Below are 27,314 nucleotides of genomic sequence, written 5' to 3'. Positions count from 1 at the left end.
GGTAATGCAAGCTGTGTCTGCTGGGAAACAGGTGACCTGTCAGGTCAACACAGGACGCCTTTTTAAAGCCTATAGTTTTACAGCATCCAGATGGGTATTTGGCATTGCTCCACCCACTCAGCTCGAGGCACCTAGCAATACTACCTCCAGCTGAAATCCATAGCGCGTACTCGAAGTTCATATACAACCCTCACAATATTAGCTCGCAACACCTCAGCAATTTCCAGTGAAACCAGTAGCCTTGAATGTTAGAAGTCGCTCTTAAGTTAGTAACTAAACAAAGAATGGAAACTTTCACCCCCAGAAGTGTTTCAAAGTCCTTCTCCTGATACAAAGTCCTCCTTGCTTTAGATCACTGGGAAATGGGTCGAATGCACGGCTGTGAAATGTAACATATGCTCACACATTTAACCTACTTCATCTTAGGGAAAAGTCTACCTACACACTTCCCAGAAATCTTAATTCTCCCGTGCTCATCTGCCTGAAACAGAATATTCTCAAGAGACCACATAAAAAAGCAGAACAAGAACAGAAGTTAGTAGAAAGACAGCTTGTCCAGAGCCCATACTTACATTCCCACCTCCAGGGACATGCTTAATATTGTCCTTGGAACCACACTTGGACTGAACATGGCTGTAGTTCGCTTTTTTGGAGACTATCTGGACCTAGAGCGTTACAGAATGGAAAAACAACACAAGGGAAGAGGACTGGTTAGAACTGTCATACGACAGGCTGGAGTGATGCTGTAACATGGTGGATAAACAAAGAGCTGTGTTAAACTTCAACCCAATTTCAGTATTAGGTGTGAAAGAACTTGAAAGACAGAGAGAAAAAGAGTGAACAAACAAGGAGAGGCAGAGTACAGCTAAGCAGACAGTGGTAGTGGTGACAGCTTAAGTGCTATGGTGGAAGACAACACTTTCTTAGTGTATTGTACAGATGAGCAATACAAGAGCGCTTGGCTGCCAAGAAGACTGTGTATGCTAGCTTCCTCAGAGCATGATCAGCCATGCATTCCAGCAGTGAGAACTAACATGGCCATCTCCATCCCTTCATTCACACACTTTCACCTCGTTGATCCAAGTCACTGCCTCTGACAACCTCCTGGTTAGTCTCTGCAGTTTTTAACTACTCCAGTTTGCCCGGGAACGACTCAAATCCTAGGCAATGCATCTGAAAACCTCTCAGCAGTTTAGCCTAATCCTGAAAGCAATAACTACATGGAAGGTTGTCAAACCACCAATTTAACTTAATTGGCAGCAGTCTGATGCCAGCCAGATACAGGAGAAACAATGTATCTAACAAACTGAAACAGTTCCAGACCCATTAAACACACAAAAAAGTCTAAGGCTATGAACCCTCAAAAGTTAAGTGAAAACTACAACTCTCTTCTTAAAAAAAAGTTCAGTTATGACCAGTCCTCAAGTTCAGTCCTAGAGGTTACTTACAGTACAGCATGTTCAGAAACACCTATGGTACAACAAGATAAATTAAATATGGGGTGGAAGCTTTACCTCTTACAGTACTTTGGTTTTGTACATTGAAGATATCGCCTGTAGCTAGAACCACCAACATGGATTTTTCAAAGGATACTTGCCAATTTAGGTAGATTGGATTCAGTGCAACAAGGACCCTCAAATTTACCCTGCCATGGAAACTTACCAGTTTGCTGGCTCTAATTCAGAGGAGCAAAACATTTAAGAGCAAGACCAATGCCATCCTATACATATATAAGGTCTACGTGATGGTATCTCAGAAGATAGCACCAGTTCACAAGTTAAACTTTCACTGCCAGCCCTCCTCTTCTCTACTTCCCCCACATAGCTCAGATCTGGGATAAGACTTCATGACAGAACTTCAGGGTAGGACGCCAACAATTGGCAACCGCCAGCTGTGAGGGGTTAGAGAACAGTATTGGTGAAACTATGTCTGGAAAGTTACAGGGAGAACATTAGGTCACCAGTTCTCCATTTTGTTTTGTTTGAAAGTGCCAGGACCATTGATCCCTCTTCCTAATCCCAAACTGGCAGCATCCATCGAGAAGGGAGGTTTTCCTCACAGAAGACCAGCCCATCATAGAGTTAGCCTATCTAAAAGTGAAGTCAGAGCCCACCACTCAAACAATGTGTAAGTCAGGCCTTGAAAAAAATGGTATGTGAAGTCAGTAGGAATACTTCTGACTGCATTTTACTGGCAGTGTCAGGACATACAGGAAAGATGTGGAAAAGGTGCGGGTGGGGGAGGGAGGGAACAGTGACACTGACACGAGAAAGCATAAAAGCTAAATAGAAGGGAAAGTGACTCAAATGGAAAAAAGTTTTCCTTTCATCTTTCAGGGATAAAAGACTGAAACAAAACTCACTTTCCCATTGGGCTGCTTTTGTGCCCCCTCTTTTGTTACAGTTGTTTTAGTAGTAGCCATTTTAGAGACTGCATTGGGTTCAGACTTTCGCGCCGCACCGGCTGATTCTGGTTTTTTCTCTACTTTAGCCTAGATGGAGACAAATGGAGGATGATTTTAACCAAGAGAATCAAAGTAAATGATGGAAGGAAATGATGGAATTCAAATCAACAGCCAAGATAGATTCAGTGGACTGGATAAGCCAGGGAGAACTTTTTATAAATCAACATGTTAAAATGGTGAGAACTGGTAAAGCAGAAGGCTCAGTCTCACTCAGACAAGTGAAACTCTTGAAAGATCCCTTCATGCATCAGAATTTTAGCACTTCCTAGTGGGGTAGGGGGTCCAGGCTCTGTGGAAGAATTATGTCCGGCCTCATAATAACTGAACAGTTGTGCCAGATTCTGTCCTGACCGCTGAGCCTATGTTACCGTTTTTTAGCTCCATAGGTCTACCTGGAGACTTCTTCCCACCTCTAAAACACTACTACAGTAGGCGTTCTGCTGGGTGTGTCTGCACTGTATTTCCAATACTCATCTCCCTCACCACCCGAATTTGGCTCATGCTATAAATTATGCTGAGGACAGTGTTGAAGAAACATGACTAATCCTATGTATTAAGATTTAGTTAATCTAGATTGGTGCAAAGGCAAAAAGTTGCAGTTAGTTCAGCGTGAGGATTTGCAGTTTTGGAAAAAACTCAAGTGTCAACCTGAGAGAACCCATTTTTCTGCTGCTGATTTCTTACTTTTTAACCAATGCTCACCACAAAAGGTGAGTGCACTCAAGGCTGAATATTTTAAGACCAGGGCTTCTGCAGCAGCCCTGTACCCTGCTGAACCAATTAATAATACAGCAGTAAAACAGGAGTGTCCTAATAAACAGAGATGACTTTAAAAGCCCTGCAAGAAATACAATGATTCTCTTTGACATACAGTCTATGTTAACATACATTCTAACACACGGCTATTATGAAATGGAAATGATCCAACAAAACAAGGGAGTACATTGTACCAAACAATGCCCCTTTAACAGACAGCCCTGAAGTCTAGTCAGAAAGCTTCCCATGCCTCTGGAAATCTGGAACAGTCTAAAAAATTAAAGTGAGCTTTAGAGCTCCTTCTGACCAGATTTCTGAAGGACCTTACGGTGTTAGTGAACCTCCAATCTAGTTTTGACTTGCATTCAATTTGTGAGCACTCATCCCCTGGTTCTCACTCCCAAGTCCTCCAGCCAGATTTGCTTTACCCTGTTTGGAAGCTTCTCCCCTTGTGAATGCTGGCACAGCTTTCCCTAAAGAGCCAGACATTCTCGGTCATTACTTAGATATCCACTTTTTGTGTACCCCAATGCATACTTGTGGAAGCACTCTTTGGGCTTCTTGGCTCTGAGGAATAGGTCATGACCGTCTACAGGTATAACATGCTGGACTTTTAACAGTTCGGTGGTACCTTCTTTTTCCAGCAGGTGATATGGTTTATGGTATACTACAATGCAGCGCATGACTGCCCTTATGAGTAGTGTGCCTTTCAGAGACTAGGGCTCCCATCAAAAAGTGCTTCACCTTGGTGACAGAAATCAGAATGGAAAATCAGTTTCAGGAGACCACTCCTCTGTATTAAAAGTAAAGGTGCTGCAGTTTGCTCCATTTTACACAAAGTAAAGCCCTCGGACTAAAGGCAGGTTGCTAATTCAATACTCGGTCAGACAAAGTTTGGGAGTATCTGTTATATGATGTCTGATAATAGTTTCATGTTTCTGCAACTACAAGATGTATAGGATGGAAACATTAATGATTACCATCTGATTAAAAATGAATACACATTAATCAGTCTAATGATTCCTTAGAAGGAACTCCATAAAAATATTCCAAGGCTTTTCTCATTCAGAGAACCACAGGGAAAAAATTAATTAGCACCTCTGTATTAAATGAGGCCTCAAGCTATGTCCTACCCACTCCTTCAACCTGGGCATCTACTTTTTCCCATGGCAGTTCTCTCAATCCATCTCCCTCTTCCTTAGTTATCTGCCTGTGGCCACCAGAGGGTGTCCTGAGAACAGCACATGCTGCCCTACTCCACCTCTGCTTGAAGCCTAACCCGTACAGCACATTGCTCATGTCGAAAGAGATAGTATGCCCTGGGACCTGCTCCTGAATCCAGATCTTCCACACAGTGGCACATTACTCTACCTGGTGAACAATTCAGCAGTCCCAAATCCCCTGCTCAGATACTCTGGAATATAAATGAGCTCTGAGTTTTCACATAAGCTAGTCTCCAGATCAGGAGTGTGGCTCTGTTTCTCCATATCAAAGAGTTGTGAAATTTTGTTCATATTCCAAATACTTCCATGAAACCTTTTAAAGTTTAAAGTCTATATGATAATGGTGCTGCCTTGTGCACATGGGGAACCTAAAAGGAGCTCGGCAGAGTCTGAATATAGGAAAGCCAGTGAGCACAGAGTGACTGAAAGCGGTGAGGGACTACCAATAGCTCTTAAATGCATGAGTAGTCCTAAAAGCCGATTGAGGAGACTTACCCTTCCTCCACCAGGTTGGTGTTTAATGTTATCTGTTGATCCAATTTTGGATCTTATGTTCTTCAGGTCAGGGGCAGAAACACTGCTGGTTGGGCGAGGTGGCTTGGGAACAGTGCTGGTTTTAAGTGGAGCTTTAACTGTTGATGGTTTTTTAGCTTCTGGAGTTGCACTCGATGCTGTGGTGGGTCTGGCTGCAGCTGGCTTGGGTTTGGGGCGGCTGGTGGCGACTCCAGGTGAGGCAGGAGTACCTGGGGTTGTAGCAGTAGGGGTAGTGGCGCTGCTCTTCGTAGAGTTTGCAGGCGCACTCTTTGGGCGGCTCAGGTCTGCTGCAATAATCATAGCAGAAAGGGAAGTTTGAGTAAATATCAATCGCATCAAGCAGACAAATACTGTGTATCTTTACAGTTGCGTAACATGTTGATTGAACACATTTCTGGAGTCAAGTAGAGAAGCATTTAGATGCAGGAACTGAGGGACATTACCTGATGGTGACTTCGCAGTGGTCTTCCTGGCATCTGCAAGCTTTGTTTCAGTCTTGATAGCTAAAGAGTACAGAAACAGTCAATCTTTTCTGCATGTTTTCATTGTGAACAGATTCAACGGTGTTACTGGGAGTGAAAGCCAACACACAGATCGACCCTTTGTGGTTGCTGGCATAGTTTCTATGAGTGGCCATACAGTCGCCGTTGCTTCTTAGATATCAGCTTCTTCTGTATCCCCAGTGCATACTTGTGAGATGCAAAAAAGGATGACTGCTACTCATTTTAGGGCTAGCCTCTTTCCTGCTATTTAGAGGGAAACCCCAAAGTATCTCATAAAATCAGTTGCTCCCCATGCCTGGGTGAACTTCCTCTCATTACAAAAGCAGCTTATTTCACAAGATATGGTAAAACTCATGTCCTTCAGAGGTAGACTCAATCCCATAGAATAAAGTCTCGGGGAGGCTAGAGAATGTCATAAGATGGTTAGGCCTCAGGATGGTGGGTAAGGGTCGCTTTATTTTTACTTTTATTCATTTTTATATAATGGTTTTCTCACATCTCAGCAATTGCTTGCTAGTGACATTCAACTGACACCTTTAATGACTCCCCCTCTCTACTTCTCTTTAAATCAGTTTGGGGCCTTCTCTCAACTGTCTTCATTTAATATCAAAGGCAAAAATGCATCCCTTGGCAAACTTGTGTATCTATAAACTTTGGCATCATCTCTAACCTGATGATAATTTTATTAGATAATTTTCTGACCCATGAAGGCACTGTACCCAATACAAGGTTACTATTTTGAACCTTACTATGATGGACAAAAATGAATTATTCAAGAGATTGGAATTTGGTGGTTGCCAAGGGACCAGTGATCATGACCTGATTACATTCAATGCAGGCAAATAAAAGACAGTCCCAAGCAATAATAGATATACTTGGTGCTTCAAAAGGGCAAATTTCCAAAAGTTGACGAAACTTATGAGCCAAACTGATTGGGAAGAAAAATTTAGACAGAAAAAGGTAAATGAAAATTGGGAGTTATTTAAGAAAAGGTAATTAGATGGTCAAAAAGCCACAATTCCCCAACCAAGATAGAGGACAACTTTGGCTGGCAGCCCATCCTGATTGTGGCAAATTGAAGTGAGCAATTAGAAGCCAAAAAACCCTAAAAGAAATATAAAGCACTCGATATAAATTAGAAGTTATGAAGTGCAGAAAATTGCTGAGGGACACTAAAGACATCAGGGAAATTCCATGGCTGGCAGGCCTAAGGCCAAGAAGGAGGTGGTTTATTTAATTTTTTGTTTTTGTTAATATCAGGAACAAAATAAATACTAGCAATGGTGTAGGCCCATTATTAGATGTAGATGGTAACATTGTTAATAATGATGCAGAAAAGGCAGAAGTGTTCAATAAATATTTCTGTTCTATATTTGGAAAGAAGCAGGATAATGTACTCAGATCACATGAAGATGATGAAGTACTTTCCAGCCCATTAGAACTAGGGAGGATGTTAAATAATATCTCCTATGGATAAATATTTTTTAAATCAACAGGACTGGTTAACTTACAACCAAGAGTCCCAAAGAGTTGCCTAAGAAGATCACTGGCCTGCAGATGTTCATTTTTAAATAATCTTGGAGTACCATGGAAATTCTAGAAGACCAGAAGAGTGTTAATGCTGTGGAAATTTTTGAAAAGGGCCAGTGAGATGGCAGGGTAACTGTAGGTGGGTTAGTCCTGTCATCAATCCCAAGCAAAATAGTGGAAAAGGTCATACAGGACTCTATAGGTATAGAATTAAAGAATTGGAATATGATTAAATTCCAGTCAATGTGGTTTAATGGAAAATAGATCTTGTCAGACAAACCGGATTTCATTCTTCGATGAGACTGCAAGTTTGGTTGATAAAGGTAACTGCATCGATGCAACAGACAGACTTTCATAAGGCTTTTGACATAGTATCACCTGAGATTCTGATTTAAAATGGGCACTATACAAAATCAATAAAACACAAATTCAATGAATTAAGAAGTGGCTAACTGAGGTCTCAGAAATTAGCTGTCAATGAGGAATCATCACCACTGAATGGGAGTGTTTCTGGTAGGGGTCAATGGGGTCTGGCACAAGGCCTAGTGCTATTCAACATGTTCATCAGTGATCTGGAAGTAAATATAAAATCACTGCTGATAAAGTTTGCAGATGACAGAATGGCACAGTAATAACTGATGTGGACTAGGAAGTCATACAGAGCAATCTGGATTGTTTGGTAAGATGGGCACATTCAGACAAAATGTGTTTTAATCCAACCAAATGCAAAATTACTCATCTAGGAACAAGGATTGCAGGTCATACCTACAGACTGAGGGACTCTGGGTTCTGAAAGGAATTTAGAGGTCATAGTAGACAAGTAACACACTATAGTCCCAGTGTGATGCTGTGGCAAAAAAAGCTAATGTGATCCTTGGATGTATAACAGGGGAGTGGTGAGTAGGGCTAGGGAGATGATTTTACCACTGTATCTGGCACTGGTGAGACTGACGCTGGAATACTGCATCCAGTTCTGAATGGTGAAAAGTTGGAGAAGAGGGTGCAGAAAACAGCCACAAAAATCATTTGAGGGCTGGAGAAAATGCCTTCCAGTGAGCGACTTAAAGAGCTCGACCTGTTTAGCATGTTAAGAAGACTGAGAATTGACTTGATTACAGTCCCTTCACAGGGAGAAAATACCAGATACTAAAGGGCTCTTTAATCTAGCAAGAAAGGCAGAACAAGAAGCAATGGCTGGAAGCTGAAGCCAGACAATTCAATTAGAAATAAGGCACAATTTTTGAACAGTGAGGGTGATTAAGCATTGGAACAAGTTACAAAGAGGAGTGAGTGGTTTCCCATTCCTTGATATCTTCAGATCAACACCGGGTGTCCTTGCTTTAGCCAAGTACAAGTTACCACTTCACTGAGCAACGTGTAAACAGGATGAAATGTAGATGGCCTGTGATATACACAGGCTTGGAAGTATTAGATTCTTATCAGTAAATATTGATAAATGTCAATTTCATCCAACACATACAAACCAACAGAAAAATATTTCCATAGATAATAACAGAAATTTACAGATCGGCAAAATAAAAAAAAAATGCTGCTGGTGAACTTAGAGTTTGATTTAAGGGTATTTACTTGATTATTTTGACATGTGATGTTGACAATTTGTGTTTTAGACTTTTATGAAAAGCTTTAACTTTTTGAACTTCAACATCTACTGTCAATAAATAATGTTATGACCCCTCTTATTGTCTGACCACCCCATAATTTCCTGTGAAAATTTTAAATAGACAAAAATAAAAAATGTTTAAAAACAAAACGTTAGTATCTGTTGAAGTTACAAAAAAATAAAAATCTAATTCTGCCAAGCCTACATATTCAGGTGGTCAGAATGGATCATCTAATGGTCCCCTTCCGGTCTCAGACTCTGAATTTATGAAACTTAAATTTTCTGTCCCCTATGTCTATGCATCTGCCTACCACCATCTCTACACCCCATCACACTTCAAGTTCACACCTATCACAGCTCAAGCAGCCCTCACCATTTGTGGCCAAAAACGTGATAGTTTTATTTGCAACTGAAGAACTAGCCACTTAATTTAATGGCAGCCTAAATGTGACCAACTTTTGGGGCCAGAGAAGTGCAAGCGTGGAATTTGCTGATTATTGCCTCAGTTCAAACGGTCAGGGGCGCTATGAGCTACAAGAGGTGGCTACATTTCTGTGAACTAATCCAAATACTAACATTTTTCAACAGAAGCTAGCAACAGTTTAGAAAGAAAGAGCGCTCGCCCTGAGCTCAGCAGGGCAATGCTTACACGTTGGCCTTTTGGGTGGGGAAGTAACAGTGTTTCTCAGACCGGACGCTGTTGTAGCTGGAGACGCTGCAGTTGTCCTGGGCGTGGCAGGGCTGCCCTTTACAGCCGCTCGGGGTGTCGTAGCAGACAGTGGCTTTGAAAGTGAGGTCCGTTTGTCTGGGCCTTTCGCATCTGTTACCTGGTAAGAAAAGGCTACACTGAAACCGATGGCCCATTTACAAACAGTACTCTCAAGATGTAGCTGAAAGAGAACTTGGAAAGTGCTGAAATTCCTTTTGAAAAGTGCTGAAGCACAATTGTTTGGATTCTTAAATACATAAGCTAGCCACTGCTAAGAAAAGTTCTGTAACATGGAAAATTCTAAAACAAATGTCCTATAGTACATGAAAACCTGCGGCTGGCTATACTTAGTGAAGGACAGGGAGGTTGGGGCACCCTAAAATTCATTATTCAGTATCTGGGAAGCTCCACTAGATTCCCGAGCTGACAGGAGTATTCCATTTGTAGACTTGCACAAAGTATTTATTTTGAGCTCCACTGTTTTTTCAGTCATTAGTTCCCTAGCATCAGGTCACTCACTAACCTCTGGGAGAGGATGCTATTTAATTACAGGACAAAATGCTTTCCAGGCTAAAAAGGCATTTGGCAGATCAGCTGGAACACAATAGATCAATCAATTTATGAACAACTGACCCATCAGGAAAATGGAGAGTGGTTTGTTCCTTCCTGGAAAACTAAACAGGTGGGACGATTTGACTGCAACATCAACAGAAATTGGAAATAATTTAGAAGTGGTTATTTGGGAAAGGAGGGGCAGGGGAGTTACACAATATTAGGTAATGACTCAGAATTTCTGTGGTATTATGGCTTACCTAAAATCAATTTTAAAAAGTGTTATAAATTTATGTTTAATGATAATTTTAGAAAAGTAACTATGCAAGAAGGAAGTGAAAGTGGGATTACCTACCCAAAAATCAGTATTTCCATCAAAATATATATTGGCTTTGTTCAGACAGACAAAGACACATATATTTGCCCTTTTGTAACCACCTGTATAAGGGACACTCAAACACAATCCGTTAGATCTGTGTTTGACAGTAAAGGCCTTAAACACACTGATGAATGTAAAGATTTACAGCTGAAATTTATTTTAACATTCCTTTGCAGTTTTTGTACTACTGCATGAGAATATACACATGAAGTTGTTATAAACAAAAATGTCTTGCTTCAAATTGGATGTAAATGTAAGCACCTAGATGTAATAGTTGATTAAATGTAAACATCTAGAGATGATGCAGTGAGAGGTGAAGTAAACGGTTTTATTTTCCTAGCTGAGTGAGGAGCAGAAAGTCCATTAGATTTTTAGATTGCTCCAATTTAATAATCTCTGATGCAATTACAAACAAGAACTTTAAAAAAAATATTTGTATTTTGTCAGTGTCCCTTTAAAAGTCTGGTGTTCTAGAAATACCAAATACACACTGCAAAACCCACTTACAGGTCACAATCAGCATGAGGGACATTGAAGACAGGCTTCCAGTTCTCTAAATTGAGTGCTTATATCCTTCTTTAGCTCTAGGATATGATGCTTTAGAGTTGACTGGCGCGTGAATGACCATGGAATTACAGCCTGCAAGCATTTACTGGGCAGATCAATTAATAAGTCGTATCTAATGGCATCCATCATCATGGTATCTGGGCCCTATCGAAATTACATAAAGTGACATTGAATTGGAAGGATTGCACCCAATCCACAAACACCATTAGGATATGTATGTGTGGGGTGGGGAGGTTATTCCTGCTGCTCATCTTAAGGGGAGTGTTGGTAGGTCATTCTTCCGGGGATTTATTTGGGAAGACATTGGAGAAGATTTCACAGAGCTATTTATGAGTGGAAGCATCTCTATTCGGTCACCTCGTCTATACCCCTGCTTTGTGTCACAATTGATATTACCTAAAATGGATGATTAGTCTGTGTCTTGAAGACATCCAATGATGGTAGATTTCCACAACCTGATTCGGCAGCTTCTTCCAGTCCCTTATTAATATTTAAGATGACTTTTCCCTACCAGGGCTTAAACTCAATTATTATTGTAATAGTCTCTGCTTTGCCTTGTTAGACTGTAGCTATCCAGTACTCTTAACCTTTCCCCTTCCTACGTCCCAGTGGTCTTATTTACCCTCTGTTTTACCAGTTTTCTTGTTGACTTATTTGGTCTAGCTCTTTTTATAGAATGTGGAGTTGAACATTAACATTAAGTTCCCAATTCAATCACATTAATTCAACAGTTCTCTGAAGTATATAATGCAGAACAAAGAAGGTTACAGGCTTTTGGTTTAAATTTAAAAAAATAAAAAATTTTCTTGAGCACCTTTTAGTAGTTCATGATAATAACTACCAAAACACAGAGGAAAGTTTCAATGCTCTCCTGATCTTCCTACTCCTCAGTGCCAAAATACATATTCTGCTCAGATCCATGGAGGCAAAATCTTGTGTCCATGCAGATCTGATAGCAAGATCAGGCTTTAATCTTATTGTTCCATTGCTGTCTCTAGAACTATGCTACCCTTTGGTTCCTGTTCACTGTTGCTAGTCAGATAAAAGTTACCTGGATTTTGGTCTACAAGCCTTGGAGCTTCAATGTGCAAGTGAAATATTCTCTCTTACCTTTGGTTTAGTGTCTTTAGGAGTTAAAGTGGAGGGACGTGTAGTACTGGTGGCTGAGCGTTTGGGAGTAGTGGCTGAAGTAGGACCTGCAGTAGGACTGATGGGTTTTTTGTTTTGGCCAGTTGTGGTAGAAGCTGGCCGCTTGGGGCTTGTAGTGGACAGAGGCTTGGTTTTCGTTGCTGCAGGTTTTGCTGATGGTGTGGATGCTGAAGGCTTTACATTTTTCAAAAAGCAACATCCAATGTAAACACAAACACAGACAAAAAGAAAAAAAACAGCGCATTGTAAACAAAAATGTTAAGCAGCAAGGAACATAAAATGCTATTTAGAGGAAACAAAAACATTAAACGTCCTGTTTTCTGAGCGTAACAAAAGAAAGGCCGGGAGCTGGCGTATAACATTGACAGGAAGTAACGTATTACCAGCTTTACAGATGGGGAATAGCAATGCTGGGACCAGGATTTTGCCCTCTGAAGTGAATAAGAGTTTTGCTATTAAATTCAATGGGACCAGAATTTGGCCCAGAGACAATGAAGGCTCCAGAAGAGAGTCAGTGGTGGAGCTGCAATTAATATTTGGAGTTCCTGACATTTAGTCCTATGCTTAATGAATGGGACATTTCTGTCTAATTGTACATATATATATAATGCAGTGCAAGATCTAAATCCTAAACTAATCTAAATTAATGGCCAAATTCCCAATGTCTTCAGTGTGACCTGGATTCAGCCTTAGGTATCAACTCTTAATAAAAATTGGAGCTTAGTTGTTTAAAGCCTATTCCTTTGGATTTGTCAGGTGACAATGTGAATGAGAGTAAAACCATGGCATTCACTGATAGAGAGATTACTGTTTGGGTTCAAAACTTCAGTAAGAGTTCTGGTTCAGACTGCTGCCATCTCTTTGAGGTAGAGACCATCTGTTTGTACAATGCCAAGCAGACTAGAGCCCCAAGTCCTGATGGGGACCCCTGGATGCTACTGAAATATAAATAAATTAATAATAATGAAACTATCAAGTGGATCAAAATTTGAATGTTCTTGAAATGTCATTATGAAAATGTATTGTTCTCCCCACCATGGACATTGCCTAATTTATTATTTTACATTTAAATTGAGCATAAATTTGTTGGGCTAAATCCCGTTTCAATTAGATTTACTGAAGGCCGATTTGTTTGTAACTTTACAATTGAATTACATTGTTTGGTGTTCAAATGAAATACTTCCCAGAAGCCACTAGCTCAGAAAAGAGAACGGTATCATCACAGCTTAAGAAGCAAGGAGTAAAGCAAGCAGGGGAAACCAAACCCACAGAGCTGGGTATAAAGAAGCCATGAAATAATGGCACACCTACCTTGGTCTTCTTCTCAGGGCTTGGAGGAAGCTCTTTGTTTGGAGGTGCTGTGATGTCACTTCCCGTCAGAAGCTCCACCGGTTTTATCTCTTCTGGTTTTGCTGACCAAAAGAAGACGACACCCATATATATTTTAAACTTCATTTACATTCATTTATTTTAAAAATGCCACTATAATGGCATTGAAGGACAAATACTGCACAAAGAGCAGCTAAGGTTATATGATGGCTGCTTCTGGAAAGGCTCTTGGGAGTTGGAATGCCTTTCGTGAGCCTTTCCAGAGATCACGAACTTCCCAAATACCCAAATGGTTTAACTAGAGAAACTAACAGCTGACCCAACAAGCCATCATTAACATCTGTAGAAAAACTCTTTTTACTGTCTATAGGAAAACTCATTGTCTACTAAGTTGTACCTAAAAACCGTTAGGTATATAGGTTGCTTATTTACTTGGACCAATTTCAGCCCAGAATATAAACCCCCAAAATATAAAACTGCTTTTATGCTGTCCCTGTTTTATACCCACACTAGTGATACTGCTAGCACTTTTCTCTGACTTTAGTTCCTCTTATGTCACAATATATGGCAGTTCCCCACATCCAAAATTTCACACTCTGAATACGGGAGATTCGCAGCAGCCAAAGGAATTTGACTGTTATAGCAGTAGAGGTTAAAAAGGTAAAGTAGAGATGTGGCAATTAGGTTTAGACATCAAATAAATAGTACAGAAATGTATTAGTACAGAAGTTGTTAGACTTATCATGCTTTGGCATTGAATGTTTCACAGCACAAAAAGCTTTAATTTATGGGTTACAAAGTCAAGGGATGCCAGGATTTTGACTGCAATTTCTAATTTTCTTCACTGTTCTTCTTCCAACAAAAGATCTGATTAAATTCCCAGCCATCAAAATTATATGTACTGACTCTCACAAAGAAGTAGGGCTATAGTTATGTTAAATGTGTCCCTGTCCACTTCCAAAAAATTTATCTGAAAACACTGTCCAAACACCAGTGAAAGACAAATCCCCCCCCCAAAAAAAAACCCAAGCAAAACCCTTTTAAATAGCAACCTAATGATATTTTTCTTCCCAAATCTTTTAATTTGGCACAAAATAGAAAAGCACTTGAAGATCTAAAGTGGAGTAACTATAACAGAAAATTGCAATTTGCACCCTGCAATACATTAAAAAAAGTACAGAAACATCTGCTACACCATCCCCAGAGTTTTATAATACCAGAGTCTGCTACACTATGAAGTGATTTACTGTTGCACTTTCAGTGGTATCTGAACTCTATTAACCATGTGGCCCACAAAACCCTTCACAAGTTTACTCAGTTTCCCTTGTCATCTGGAGAGTAAGATGCAGATTATTTGTATTTCTAAACATAAGAACATAAGGTATTTCTAATAAAAAAGAACATCCATTATGCAACAGCTTGTCATGTTGTATGACCATGGTAAGGATCTACTGGAACAGATGTGTGGTAAGTTGAACAACGAAAAGAGCCCTTCCCAAGGTCTTCCAAGAATTGCTGTGTACATTTCATATTTTCTGGCTTGCACATTTCACAGAGGCAAAGCCTTAAACACACACTCGCAGAACTGGTTTTGCTCACCCAAAGCATGTTTAGTTTCTTACCTGATTTTGTCTACTTGGTGTTGCTCCATGATACTTAATGTTTTCTTCCCCCTGTACTAATTACAGGGGGCTTTTTTCTTGTATTATATTCGGCCTTTCTCCTTTTCCCGAGAAACTACATTAAAAGTTACAGAGCTACAGTTTCTTTTCTAAACACAGAAATTTTTCCATAGAAAAACTAGCACTGAAACTGATGGGGGTATTTCTTATTGTAGGTCTGAGACCAGAATCATTGACCAGCTCACATTCTAATAGTCAGAGCCCAATTATTTTTGGTAACTAATCTAAATTGGCCATACACACAAGTAACTTCTACTGAAGTTCAATAAACCATTATGTTTTTCCCTTAGTTTGTCAACCTTAACTGTAGCAGCAGCATAGGAAATAATCATTGTCAGCAATTCTGGGATCTGAACAGCGTATTTCTGTCCATTAGTTGGTTGAGGCTAAGTCTCTTCAGGCATTTATTCTGCCTTGAAACTTGGGTCTGGAGAGAGTTTTATTTATTAGTTCAATTTTGTACAAAATTATAATGGCCTTATATAAAAACACGCATCTCTATCTTCCTATTGGCCTCTGTGGTACCCCAGATCCCAAGGTGACCCTACACCAATTAGCAATTGCCTTCAGGTAATATCAGCTGCTTAACATTTCAGCTAATTCAGCAGCACCACCAAACCTCGTTTGATGATAACGTTTGAACATTCCATGTCTATAATGTGAAGCTGTTTATTCCGGCACAGGCTGTCACCCAGTTGAATCCTATTCAGATGTATTCCTGGTTAGTTTCTTGCTGTCTTTTGAGTACAAAAGTAATGCAATGAAATTCCCTTTCTTTTGCAGACAGCGGTGTAATCTATACCCATGGAAGTAAGCATTGGACACTGTAAATGAATAAATTAATGGAGATATACCTATCTCCTAGAACTGGAAGGGACCTTGAAAGGTCATCGAGTCCAGCCCCCTGCCTTCACTAGCAGGACCAAATACCGATTTTGCCCCAGATCCCTAAGTGGCCCCCTCAAGGATTGAACTCACAACCCTGGGTTTAGCAGGCCAATGCTCAAACCACTGAGCTATCCCTTCCCCACACTCCTTGGATTATGCCTTGGTTGAATCTCACTCCAACCAAGGCACAATCAGAATGAAAATTCTGAGACAATGGTGTTAAGGTTCTAAAAATTTAACAATAACTTAAGGGGAAGAAAATCTTAACAGAACACTGAAGTTTAAAAAAAAAAATCATGCCACCTAGGAAAGCCTGGATATTTTAAAATGATACAGCTACACTGTATCATCAAGGTGATGGTGCTGCATTGGGGGATGTCACTGTTACATTATGAATTAGAAGGTGATTTGTGTAGATAATCATTAGTTACCTTCTTATACATGCCAGGCTAGTGGGGTGCAGCAGCAATTTCCAACCACAAAGGGCCAACCAAGAAAACAGCATTTGTGCAGGTGTCTACTTTCCATTATTATCCATTATAAACTTGGATGGGGAAGCGGGGGGTTGGCAGGGCCTCAAGGGACATTAGACGGGCATTTTGTTTTACATTCTCTTTCTTTCATTTAATTAACCACCCAACACGCTCATCAGTACATTTGCCTTCGTTCATCATTTAATTACTAGGCTGGTCTCTTTTCAAACATGGAGCACAGCACTGCCTGGGAAGATTTGCTAGTTACAGGGAATATTAGGAAAAGCTGCCAAATTTTAATCAAATTTGTTCATTAGTCTGTAAGAATCATTGAGGAGACCTTTCAGTTTGCTAGCTCCCCCAGTCACAGCAGTTAACCTTACCAAAAAGGTATTTCAAGGACATTTTTGTTCAAAGCTACAATGAAGTCTATTGCTACACTCTCCTGAGTAGAATTCTTTCTTTGTCTACTCCAGCTCTTGCTTCTCACTGAGTTTGCTGACGGTGAAACAACTCAGCTCAGCTGATCCAGCACAGAGAATCCAATTAATCTCTTTGGGGAAAAGTGAGAAGGGAATTTGAAGGAGAAAGAAAAAGGACATTCCACATAATGACCTGGCACTGAGAAAATGACTTGTATAATGCTGGGATCAATTGTACTGGCCATACTATTACTCCATGTAATCACAGCAATGGGAATAGCCGGTAGGATACTGTAACACTATTCTTCCTTTTCCCAAAATGAGCCATTCATTAATCCAAACATAAATAAGCATGGAAATGATCAAACTTTTATTACATTTTAATTTAAGTACAATCTGCCCCTGCCTCTCAGAATTTCCAGTAAATGAACTTTCCTATTGGAGAAAACTTCCTCAAACTATCTTGACTTGAGACATCAAAGCAATTACGGAAATCCAAAATAATTTAACACTGCATCTCTAACTCCAATGCTTTCTTTACAAAAGCCTTGAACATAAATCAAACCCAAAGGAAAGTTGTAATGTTAAATAATTAGTGCATAATATTAGCATTAATGGGCACATTCAAGCGTGCATTAAAAACTCTCTATAAACACCGTCAGCAGAACATGGCAGTTTCAGAGTTCAGGAGCTGCTGCTGATCACAGGTGTGGCTGGTAAGTGCCACCTGTTACTAAAGTTGCTCACTTTCCATTATAAGACCCTGTTTTCAGTTGCTTATAAAACTTTGCCAAATGAACCATCTGGGCTGATATTTTATGTTCTGGGTTTCTGCCTCAGGCTTTTAATTTCACCCAAACTGGTTCAGCCATTTCTGAGAACGAAGCTAGGGAAAAGAGGAAGTTACCTTGTGCAGTAATGATGGTTCTTTGAGATGTGTCCCCCGATGGGTGCTCCATGACCCACCCACCTCCCCTCTACTTCGCAGCTCTTGTCAAGGACTTTGCGGCAGAGAAGGAACTGAGGGGGGTTTGCCCACGCAGCACTGGTTAGCCTCGTGGCAGAGCACGAGGGCAGGGACAGCGCATGTGCAGGCCGAACGGACACTGCTACCAAAGTTCTCCGATCAGCACCACAGGGACGCAAATGCACCTCCAGTGGAGCACCCATAGGGACACTACTTGAATAAGAAATAAATTTTACCCATGTTAAAAAGTTCTGGCAACCTTTGATAACCTCTAGCACCCACGTGCTTTGGAGTAGGGACTTGAAATTTGGCAGAGGTAGTCTTTTGCCAACCCAGTGAACATCTGCCCAAATTTGGCCAAGTTATAAGCCTTTGAAAAAAATCGCAGTTCACACATGATCAGTTGAAACTTTAATTTTAGCAGCTAAAATTGCAGAAGATTCTGTCCTCAATGAGCATGCTCAAACCTCTCACAGCTCCGAGTGCTGACCAGATTGCACATGCGCCATCCCCACAGAGCAGGCTCTTCAGCCCAAGGCTTCAGGGTCAAAGCCAGTCTTTCCCTGTAATGGTTGCTCCCAGCAGTTCCAAGCCAGGATGGGGCTGGGCACTGGAACTGAGAACAGGGAGCCTGTGTCTCCTGTGCTCTCAGTGACCCCTCTTCTGCTATTCAGGCAATGTGGAAGAACCACCACCTGATCTGAATGCAGGAGGTCAGGAATAGATTGGGACACAAGGTCTGGAGGGGGGTTGAGAAAGGAGACTTTGGTCAGTTTGGAACTGCGATGAGGTAAGGCTCACCTGACTCTGAAGTGGGGGGGGGGGGAAAGAGGGGCAAAGCCAAGAGGGAAGAAAGGACATGATAAAAGGGGGAGACATTTGCCATGCTCTCTCTCTCTCCACGTCCATCTACAGACACCACACCAAGTGACTGAAGCACTGATCAAAGTGGAGAGCCTTCCTGAAGAGCATCCAGCCAGCCTGAGGTAAGAAGCACCTAAGTTTGTAAGGGCACTGAAAGTGTTACGATCAGCTTAGAATGCGTTTTGCTTTTATTTCATTTGACCAAATCTGACTTGTTATGCTTTGACTTATAATCACTTAAAATCTATCTTTATAGTTAATAAATTTGTTTGTTTATTCTACCCGAAGCAGTGCATTTGGTTTGAAGGGTGTCAGAGGTTCCACTTGGGATAACAAGCCTGGTACATATCAATTTCTTTGTTAAATTGATGAACTCATATAAGCTTGCAGCATCCAGCAGGCATAACTGGGCACTACAAGACGGAGGTTCCTCGGGTTGTGTCTGGGGGAGTGGTAGCTCAGTGGTTTGAGCATTGGCCTGCTAAACCCAGGGTTGTGAGTTCAATCCTTAAGGGGGCCACTTAGGGATCTGGGGCAAAATCAGTACTTGGTCCTGCTAGTGAAGGCAGAGGGCTGGACTCGATGACCTTTCAGGGTCCCTTCCAGTTCTATGAGATAGACATATCTCTATTTATAGATATTGGCTAGTGTCATGTGCTTGCACAATCCAAGGAGCAGTTGACATGCCAGAGGCTGTGCGTGAACAGCCCAGGAGTGGGCGTTCTCACAGCAGAGCAGGGTAAGACTGGCTCCCAGAGTCAAGGATTGGAGTGGCCAAGCAGATCACCGGTCCAGATAACACCAGAGGGGAACGTCACACCAACCCTGCTGGTGAAATGGTGGGTGTGTGGCAGGGTGCTGCTGCAAACACACCTCATCAGCCCCTGGCACGCCAGCCCCAATCAAGGGGGATCGATTGGGGCTGGTTGAAAAGCCTCATGGCTGCCTGGCGATTGACAGCACCTGCCAGCCTGATAGGCCAAGAACTACAAAGGCTGGGAAGGAGTCAGAAGGAGCAGAGGCAGCCAGAGAGAGAGGAGGTCAGTCAGGGAGGGAGGTGGAAGCCCTCGAGCTGGTTACTGACCCAGCCTGTGGCAGGCAAGAAACCTATACGGATTGTATATAATTGGACACTAGTGGTGGGAAAACGCGTAAAGAATAAAGGACACGGGTGTTACACAGAGCTGAAGTCTCCCTGGACTTATTTGGGAGGGCAGCTGGGCCCAGAAGAAGAGGGGCCGGCTGTGCACCCCATGACATGTGGAGGCTTGTCCAGGATCCTTTTGTGCCAGAGCTATAGTTTAGTGACCCGGGGATGGAGGGAACCCTGCAGTGACAGACTCAGCAGCAAGAGGAGATGCAGAAGACGCTGCAGGCCTTCCAGCAATCCCACCAGATGGAGAGACAGGCTCTACTCGCCTGGCAGGCCGAGCAGCAGAGGACTGTACAGGCCTTTATTAAGGAGCAGGAGGGGGTGCAGCAACAACTCCTGCAGAAACTGGTGAGTTCCTTGGGGGGAGATGGCACCCGCACTATGGGGTTGGGCCTTTGTAAAATGGGCCCTGCCCTGACGATGACCCCGACGCCTTCCTCTGCCGTGGGCACCAGATGGGACAGGGCAACCTGGGCTCTACAGCTAGCCCCCATATCTCACTGGGGAGGTACAGGCTGCATATATGGCCCTGACTGATGCACAAGCCAGGGAGTATGACACCATGAAGGGGGCCGTCCTAGACCAGGTGGGGCTTTCATCAGAGAAATATCCACAGACATTTCAGTCGGCCAGGTGGACAGGGCGTGTGGCCCAGGCCTTCGCCCAGAAATTGATGGACTGGGCCACACGGTGGTTGTGGCCCAACACCCAAACGGTGGAGCAGATCACGGACCAGGTGATACTGGAACAGTTTGTGCATGGCCTCCCAGAGAACATGCGAGTCTGGGACTGGCAACACCAGCAGTCAAGCTGATGGAGGAATATGCACTGGGAGAAAGAGGGCAAGTAACCCAAAGCATGGGGGCGAGACCCCTATATGGGTGGACCCCAGTGAGAGGGAGGACCTATGGCCCCAGGGAGAAGGGGATCTAGACCCTAGACAACAGCCAGGAAAGAGACCGCACAGGAGTAGAAGGGGGACCAAAGGAGCACCCTGGATTAGAATCCTCAGGGGAGGAGACCCCAGGGGCAGAGGGGGAAGGGCCTAAGGAAGGCCTGAAGAGCCACGCCCAGAAGAAGAGAGGCTGGCCATGCACCCTGTGATAGGGTGTCAATACAGTGCCACATGATGGAATTTGCTTTTTCAGTTTGCTATTTTAAAAACCCATAAAATTATGCGTACGCGTGTACACACATTCACAAACTATGTTAAAAGAACATTAAGGTTGCAAAAATCAAGCACTCAGAAATTTTGAAATTCCCCAAGCTCACCACCCTGCAAATTTTCAGGGCCGAGTTTTAGGATAAAGGGCAATTAGAGCACCAGCCAATATGACCATGGAACCATAGGCTATGACCAGTTAAAGAGATTTTGAGATTTCAGTTAATGACTGGAAATCTCCTGGTGAAAAAGGGCACTTTCCTTCCACTGATCTTCAACTGGCGTCCTCTACAGATCAGATTTCTCTAATCCATCTAGACTTCCAGTACCAAACCACGTCTGACCTCCATATCAGGTAAAAATGAACATTTAAGGTAGGACCAGAAGCATACAGCAATTAATCTCGCTGCACCCTACATGTCTCTCTCCATTCTGAGCCTAGCAATCCAAGGCACATAACTTCCCCATTCCATTATGGTAGCAAGAACCGGGCTGCTTATTCCATATAAGGTTGACAATCTCGGCTATGGCTGATGCCTAAATAAGAGCTTTCAGCATGCAGGAGGGTAACTGAATTGCTCAGCAGGGAAACATGAGGATGTCAACATGGATGATGGGGCAGATCGCTTGATAAATTGCCCTGTTCTGTTCATTCCCTCTGAAGCATCTGGCACCGGCCACTGTCGAAAAACAGGATACTGGGCTAGGTGGATCATTTGTCTGATCTAGTATGGCCATTCTTATGCTCAATCAGGGAAGGATGAGACTTATCAGTCATGCCAATCTTTTGAGTTGGCACCACCGCCATTTCCCTAAATAACCCAGTAGCAATACTGCTTTCCACTAACAAAGGCACCATTGCAGGCACATGTGTTGAACACGGAGACCAAGTGTCATGGTTTTTAAACTTACAATTGTTCGGTCTAAACGGGATAATACATACTTCACAGGACTACAGTGGGCATTAAGTGATCAGTGTTTGTATAGCATATTGGAAACACAAGGCATTGTGTAAGTGCTAACTATGATGGTCACTCAACAGGATGGGGTAGTTAAATAGCTACAAATGCTTTCAAGACTAGTTTTATCTGAAAAGGAACTGGTTTAAAACAATGAATAACCTGGCACATAACTAAGATTGAATGGGCCATTTACCGTTTATGGAAGTGTTACTCTGTTTAAAGTCTCAAATATTTATTACTATCTCAGAGTTACATTGGGAACTGAATGGAGAAAGATGTCTGCACTGTAAATGATTAATTACATATCTTCTTGAAGTCTGGTAATGTGACCGAGGACATGAACTGAATGATTAAATCAAGTTTCTCCCAACTCGAAGGGACACTAAGGAAACTTTCTCTCACACAAATGTATTTCTAAAATCAAAAGGGAATGGAGCATCTTGCATCAGCAAAACAAGGAAGAGAGAAAAAGGAAGTTTCCATTTCCGGAATGACCTGAAGGAAGAATGACATGGAAATATTCTTAATCACATCAATAGATCTCAACAAAGTTACTAAAGCCGGGTAAGCATTATTCCCCCCCGCCCCTTTTTTTTTTTTATAGGTGCAGAAATGGAGGCACAGAGAGGTTGTGACTTGGCCTAAACGTAGACTACAGATCTCCAAACTTCCAAGTCCCTACTACAATCCATTTGACGAGAACAATCCTCTCATGGAAGATACTGTCCTTAGTGAAAAAGCTACGATGGACACACTCTGTGCTTGAATAGCTTTACAGTTTATGTTCTCGTCTCTTTCCTAATCATAGTTTTGAAGATAGGCATGTTATAGAAGTACACTCACAGACATGTATCTAGATTGTGTCACTGCTTTGCTGTCATACGTTTTATAGATCTAAAAAGTATTTTAGAAGATACTCTGAAACCTAGTTTAAATATTGTGCACCAGCTGGTACAACAAAGAAAAAACACTATCAAAGTTCATTCTAAGGCCAAGAAGAACGACACATGAAAAATACATCTGCATCTTAAAGTCTCAAAGCAGGGAATTGTATTTACAGCTACAATTCTTAATGTCCCCTCCGGGGACGTCTGGCTGAATTAAAATAGTGAGCACAAGCTAGGAAACGGGGGTGGAGATGGAAGGTAGGAATGATTAAACGCAGCATGTTTGAAAAAAGGTCTCTGATAAGGTGAGGTCTTATTTTCCATATATTTTTCTTTAAAACTTTATAAACTCTTAGTGTATCAAAAATATTTGGGAGTAGCAGCTCATTAATATTTAAATCCTTGTCCTCCTACTCATCTCCTGGGAGACACTTCAGTTTTATGCAAATGATTTATTTCATCTGCCTGGCACCTATTGGCTGATTATGTTTGGGTCATTAATGTGCCTCAAAATGGAGGCATAGCCTCATTCACAAGCCTATTTGAATATGGCTATGCACTCAGCTCCGTATGCTTCCCAGCAAGGGATATTCAGCAGGCTAAACTGAACTGAAACATCTTTCACTGAAATAGCTCCATAATTCTCAAAATGGATTTTCTGTTGATGGCTTTAATCCTTAAAAATAGCAGATTAAGCAATAAGGGAATGATCATCCTTACTCTCCTTCTGAAACTAAAATACAACCAAACAGCCTTTGAAACAAAATGTATCCCCCACAAAAAGCTACTGCACCAGCACAGCAAAAATCAACACCACTTCAACCTTTCCTTTGTCTAAGACTCTTAAGTTTATCTACAAATAGAACACAGCTCAATTTAAACAGAGGTACACTCCTCACCCCTCCCCTTTCTAAAAAAAGGCTAAAGAAAATTTAAGTCTCTTTGACCCAAATACAGAATCACTAAGCATTTTATCTGGCAGAGAATGTAACTCAATCAGCCCGTACACATTCACTTAATATCAAGTATTGAGAACATCCGATTTATACCTCTCTGCCTGATTTCTGTGCATTTAGGCTCATTTATTGAAGCTCTATACTTCATCCAAACAAGAAAAAGCAGGAGGAACTGGAGGGATGGGAGGGAGGGAGGGAGGGAGGGGGGAACTTGGCTCAATGTCCATTAGCAACTATGAAATCCAACTATCATGAGCACTGGAGAAAAATACATACTATTCTCCAAACTCAGCCTTATGCGCGCAAACCTGATAAGATAAACTTCTATATTTAGAGATAAGTAATGTAAATATACTCTACTTGTAGGGATATAAAAGAAGATACTAACAGTGATTCCCCCAAGTGACAGTGACCCCCTCATAATTTGTCCCCCACACTTTAAAATCCAACAGTTTCACCAAGTACAAAAATCTCTTGGGTCTTCTGTTAAAACTTGTAAGCTACTGTCTGTAGAAACCATTGATTATATCTATCCTGTGAAAGATACTTTATTACTATGTAAAACTTACAAACAAGTTAATTGACTCGTTATGCCTTTCCAGCAGGATTGGGAACCATTAACAACAACTCTCTGAGTACGGTTATCCAGCCAGTTATGCACACACCTTATAGTAGCCCCATCTAAATTGTATTTGCCTAGTTTATCAATAAGAATATCATGCGAGACTGTATCAAATGCCTTACTAAAGTCTAGGTATACCACATCCACTTATAAGCTATTAATTTCTAGTCCTGCAACACATAGCCCTTGGAGATAGTACTGAGGACCCATTGGTCTGAAGTTATGTGGGACCACGCCCTGAGGAAGGCAAACAATCGGTTGCAGAACACAAACTTTATTAAATCGGTGGGGGTCTCCCTGGCAACAGGCCTAGTGCCCCCCTGCAGATAGTCAAAACCACCTCCTCCCTTGCCTCTGGCCCTTAGAGGGACCAGGCTGCGGGGCAGAGCGGGACTGCCTCTGAGACCAACGCTTCTGGTCTCTGGGCCTTTTGTATGGGGGCTCATATCTGCCCCTTGCAGGCTGAGCCGCCGGAAGCGATTTGGCCTTGTCCTCAGCCGGAGGGACATAGAGGCCCAAGGTCTGCAAGGTGGTGCAGGAATCTTTCATCCCATGCAGCCTGATGTCCATCTGGTCCGCGAAGAGAGCCTTGCCATCGAATGGGAGGTCCTGCATCAGTGATTGTGCCTCCATCGACAGCCTGGACAATAAGAGCCATGACGCCCTGCGCATGGTGATCGCAGAAGCCATCGAGCGGGCCGCCGTGTCCGCCGCATCGGACGCCACTTTCAGGGCTGCTTTTGCCGCCACTGACCCCTCTTCCACCAGGGCCTTGAAGTCCTTCCTATCCCAGTCTGGAGGAGGGGCTCAAATTTAGGCAGGTTGAAGTTGTACCTGCTCAGTAAGGCCTGGTGGTTGGCTATGCGAAGCTGGAAGCTAGCTGACTAATAAAATTTTCTGCCAAAAGGAGTCCAGCCTCCTGGCATCTTTGTTTTTTGGGGTGGGCGCGGGCTGGCCCTGACGCTCTCTGTGGTTTACCGATTCCACGAGAGAGTTGGGTGCCGGGTGTGAATACAGGTATTCATGGTCCTTCACCGGCACAAAGTATTTCCTCTCGGCCTTTTTCAAGATTGGGGCCAAGAAGGCAGGAGTTTGAAATGTTGGCAATACCCTGGTGCAGAGGCAGGGCCACGCAGCCCGGTGCCGAGGGAGACAGGATGTTAAAGAGGGAATTGGACAGACCCTCCATCTCCTCAGCCTGCAGCTGGAGGTTGGAAGCCACCTGCTTTAGCAGGTCGTGGTGCGCCTTGAAGTCCTCCTGCAGGACCGATGGCGGAGGCGCCATTATGGTGTCATCCGGTACCGGAGAGAGAGGGCCCGTACAAAGCCGGGTGCCTCGGTCGGTGCCGGGGCGTCAATACCGAGGTCAGTGTCCTGGCGTGGGTCCGCTGACTCGTGACCCGACGACTTCTCTTGTGGGCGGCCAGAGGAGGCTGATGGAGCCCGGGACGCTCCGGCAATCGAACGGGCCTCCGCTTGGGCTGGCACCGATGGCCACGGTGTCCACTGGCACCACTGGCCTTGCCACGGAGTCCCTTGCCATTGGTTCGGCTGAGCACAGGATGGCAATATGTGCCCCAGTGGAACGGCGCGTGCAGAGGGTGGGTGGACGTGTGCCGAGGCCAAGGTCACTGAAGAACGCTCGGTGCCGCGGGAGCGGTAGGAGCGGTCGTCGTCTCCCTTGGGACCGAGAACTCGACAACGATGAACGGTACCCATGCGACGAACTGCTTCGGTACATGTGACGGCGACGCAATGCTCGGTGCCCTGACGCTGAGGTACCTCAAGGGGAGCCTCTGGCGTGGCACCTATATGACCAGGAGCTGGAACGGGAGCGGCGATGTCTGTCCCGTTGAGAGCGGTGCCAGTACCCACGTCTAGCAGGTGAGCATTTCCGGTGCCTCCGCTCGCTGGCAGGCAGTGTGGAGGGTCCCCGCGACTCCCGTTCCACCGGCGGCCCGGATGGTCTGGCCGGTGTTGAGGGTGACCGGGAGCTGCCGGAAGAGCGGCCACTGCGCGCCAAGCAGTGCAGGAAGCGATCTTCGGAGCGGGAACTGCGGTTGCTCGGAGAGGTCTGGTGGGCACCCAAAGGGGGCTTGCCTCACAACCTAGGGCCCGTGCCTGATTAAGAGCTCAGGACGGGCAGGGACATAATGTCCTTCGCAGCCTGCAACACTTCTGGCGTCGACGGCATCCATGCTGACTGGTCGAAGGGGCCTCGCTACATACCGACGACGCAGCGGCTGGTGCCGAGTCTGATCTGCGCACCGGCATCTGAGTCAACGCCGACTCCATCAGAAGAGCTCAAAGACTGAAGTATCTCTCCTTCTTGGTTCTTGGCTTGAACGACCTGCAGATCTGCAATGGTCGCTGATGAGAGTCTCACCCAGGCAGCGAAGACACTCAGCATAAGGGTCGCTCCTGGGCATAGAATGGCGACAAGAGTCGCACGACTTGAAGCCTGGGGCACGGGGCATGCCCCGAGCCCGCTCTATTCACTGAAGAACAATCTACAATGGTACCAGTAAGGTCGAGAAGAAGGGCTGCAGCAGAGCTGGAGAACAAAAGTTCCGACTACCTTCACTGGCGGCAAGAAGGAACTGAGGGTGGGGGGAGCCCGTAGCTCCCCTTATAGCGCGATATACAGGCACCACTCCAGGGTTCGCCACGGTGCTCCTCCAGTACAGGTACTGCTAAGGGAAAAACTTCTGGCACCGGTGCACGTGGCGTGCTGCACACCTACTGTGTAATACACAGGAGCAATCACTCAAAGAACCACCATTGATTTTAACATTCCAATGGTGTAAATCATCCCACCAGGTTTCAGTAATACCAACTAGACTGAATTTATGCTCATAAATGAGCAATTCAAATTCCTCTGGTTTGTTACCCAGGCTCTTAGCATTAGTGTATAGGCAATTTAAGAATTTCTTCTAGTCATGCCCTTTGTTTCCTTGATT

General features: G+C 43.3%; 1 protein-coding gene across 11 annotated transcripts in view; it reads right to left on the bottom strand.

Annotated features, from left to right (window-relative positions):
* The window catches only part of MAP4 (microtubule associated protein 4), a 253,220-nt gene that overhangs the window by 13,212 nt on the left and 212,694 nt on the right, over positions 1-27,314 (bottom strand). For 6 of the 11 annotated variants that reach the window (XM_034759698.1, XM_034759702.1, XM_034759700.1 and 3 more), the window contains 7 exons: positions 13,299-13,399; positions 11,949-12,161; positions 9,281-9,458; positions 5,421-5,480; positions 4,939-5,264; positions 2,363-2,491; positions 573-665 (listed from right to left, as the gene is read on the bottom strand). In XM_034759698.1, coding sequence (XP_034615589.1) covers positions 573-665; positions 2,363-2,491; positions 4,939-5,264; positions 5,421-5,480; positions 9,281-9,458; positions 11,949-12,161; positions 13,299-13,399 — 1,100 coding nt within the window. The remainder of the gene's footprint in view (positions 1-572; positions 666-2,362; positions 2,492-4,938; positions 5,265-5,420; positions 5,481-9,280; positions 9,459-11,948; positions 12,162-13,298; positions 13,400-27,314) is intronic. The other 5 variants (XM_034759703.1, XM_034759704.1, XM_034759706.1 and 2 more) reach the window with 3 other exon arrangements.

Source organism: Trachemys scripta, chromosome 2 (genome assembly GCF_013100865.1).
Source record: "Trachemys scripta elegans isolate TJP31775 chromosome 2, CAS_Tse_1.0, whole genome shotgun sequence".
Taxonomy (NCBI): domain Eukaryota; kingdom Metazoa; phylum Chordata; order Testudines; family Emydidae; genus Trachemys; species Trachemys scripta.
This window is presented reverse-complemented; position numbering and strand designations above follow the sequence as displayed.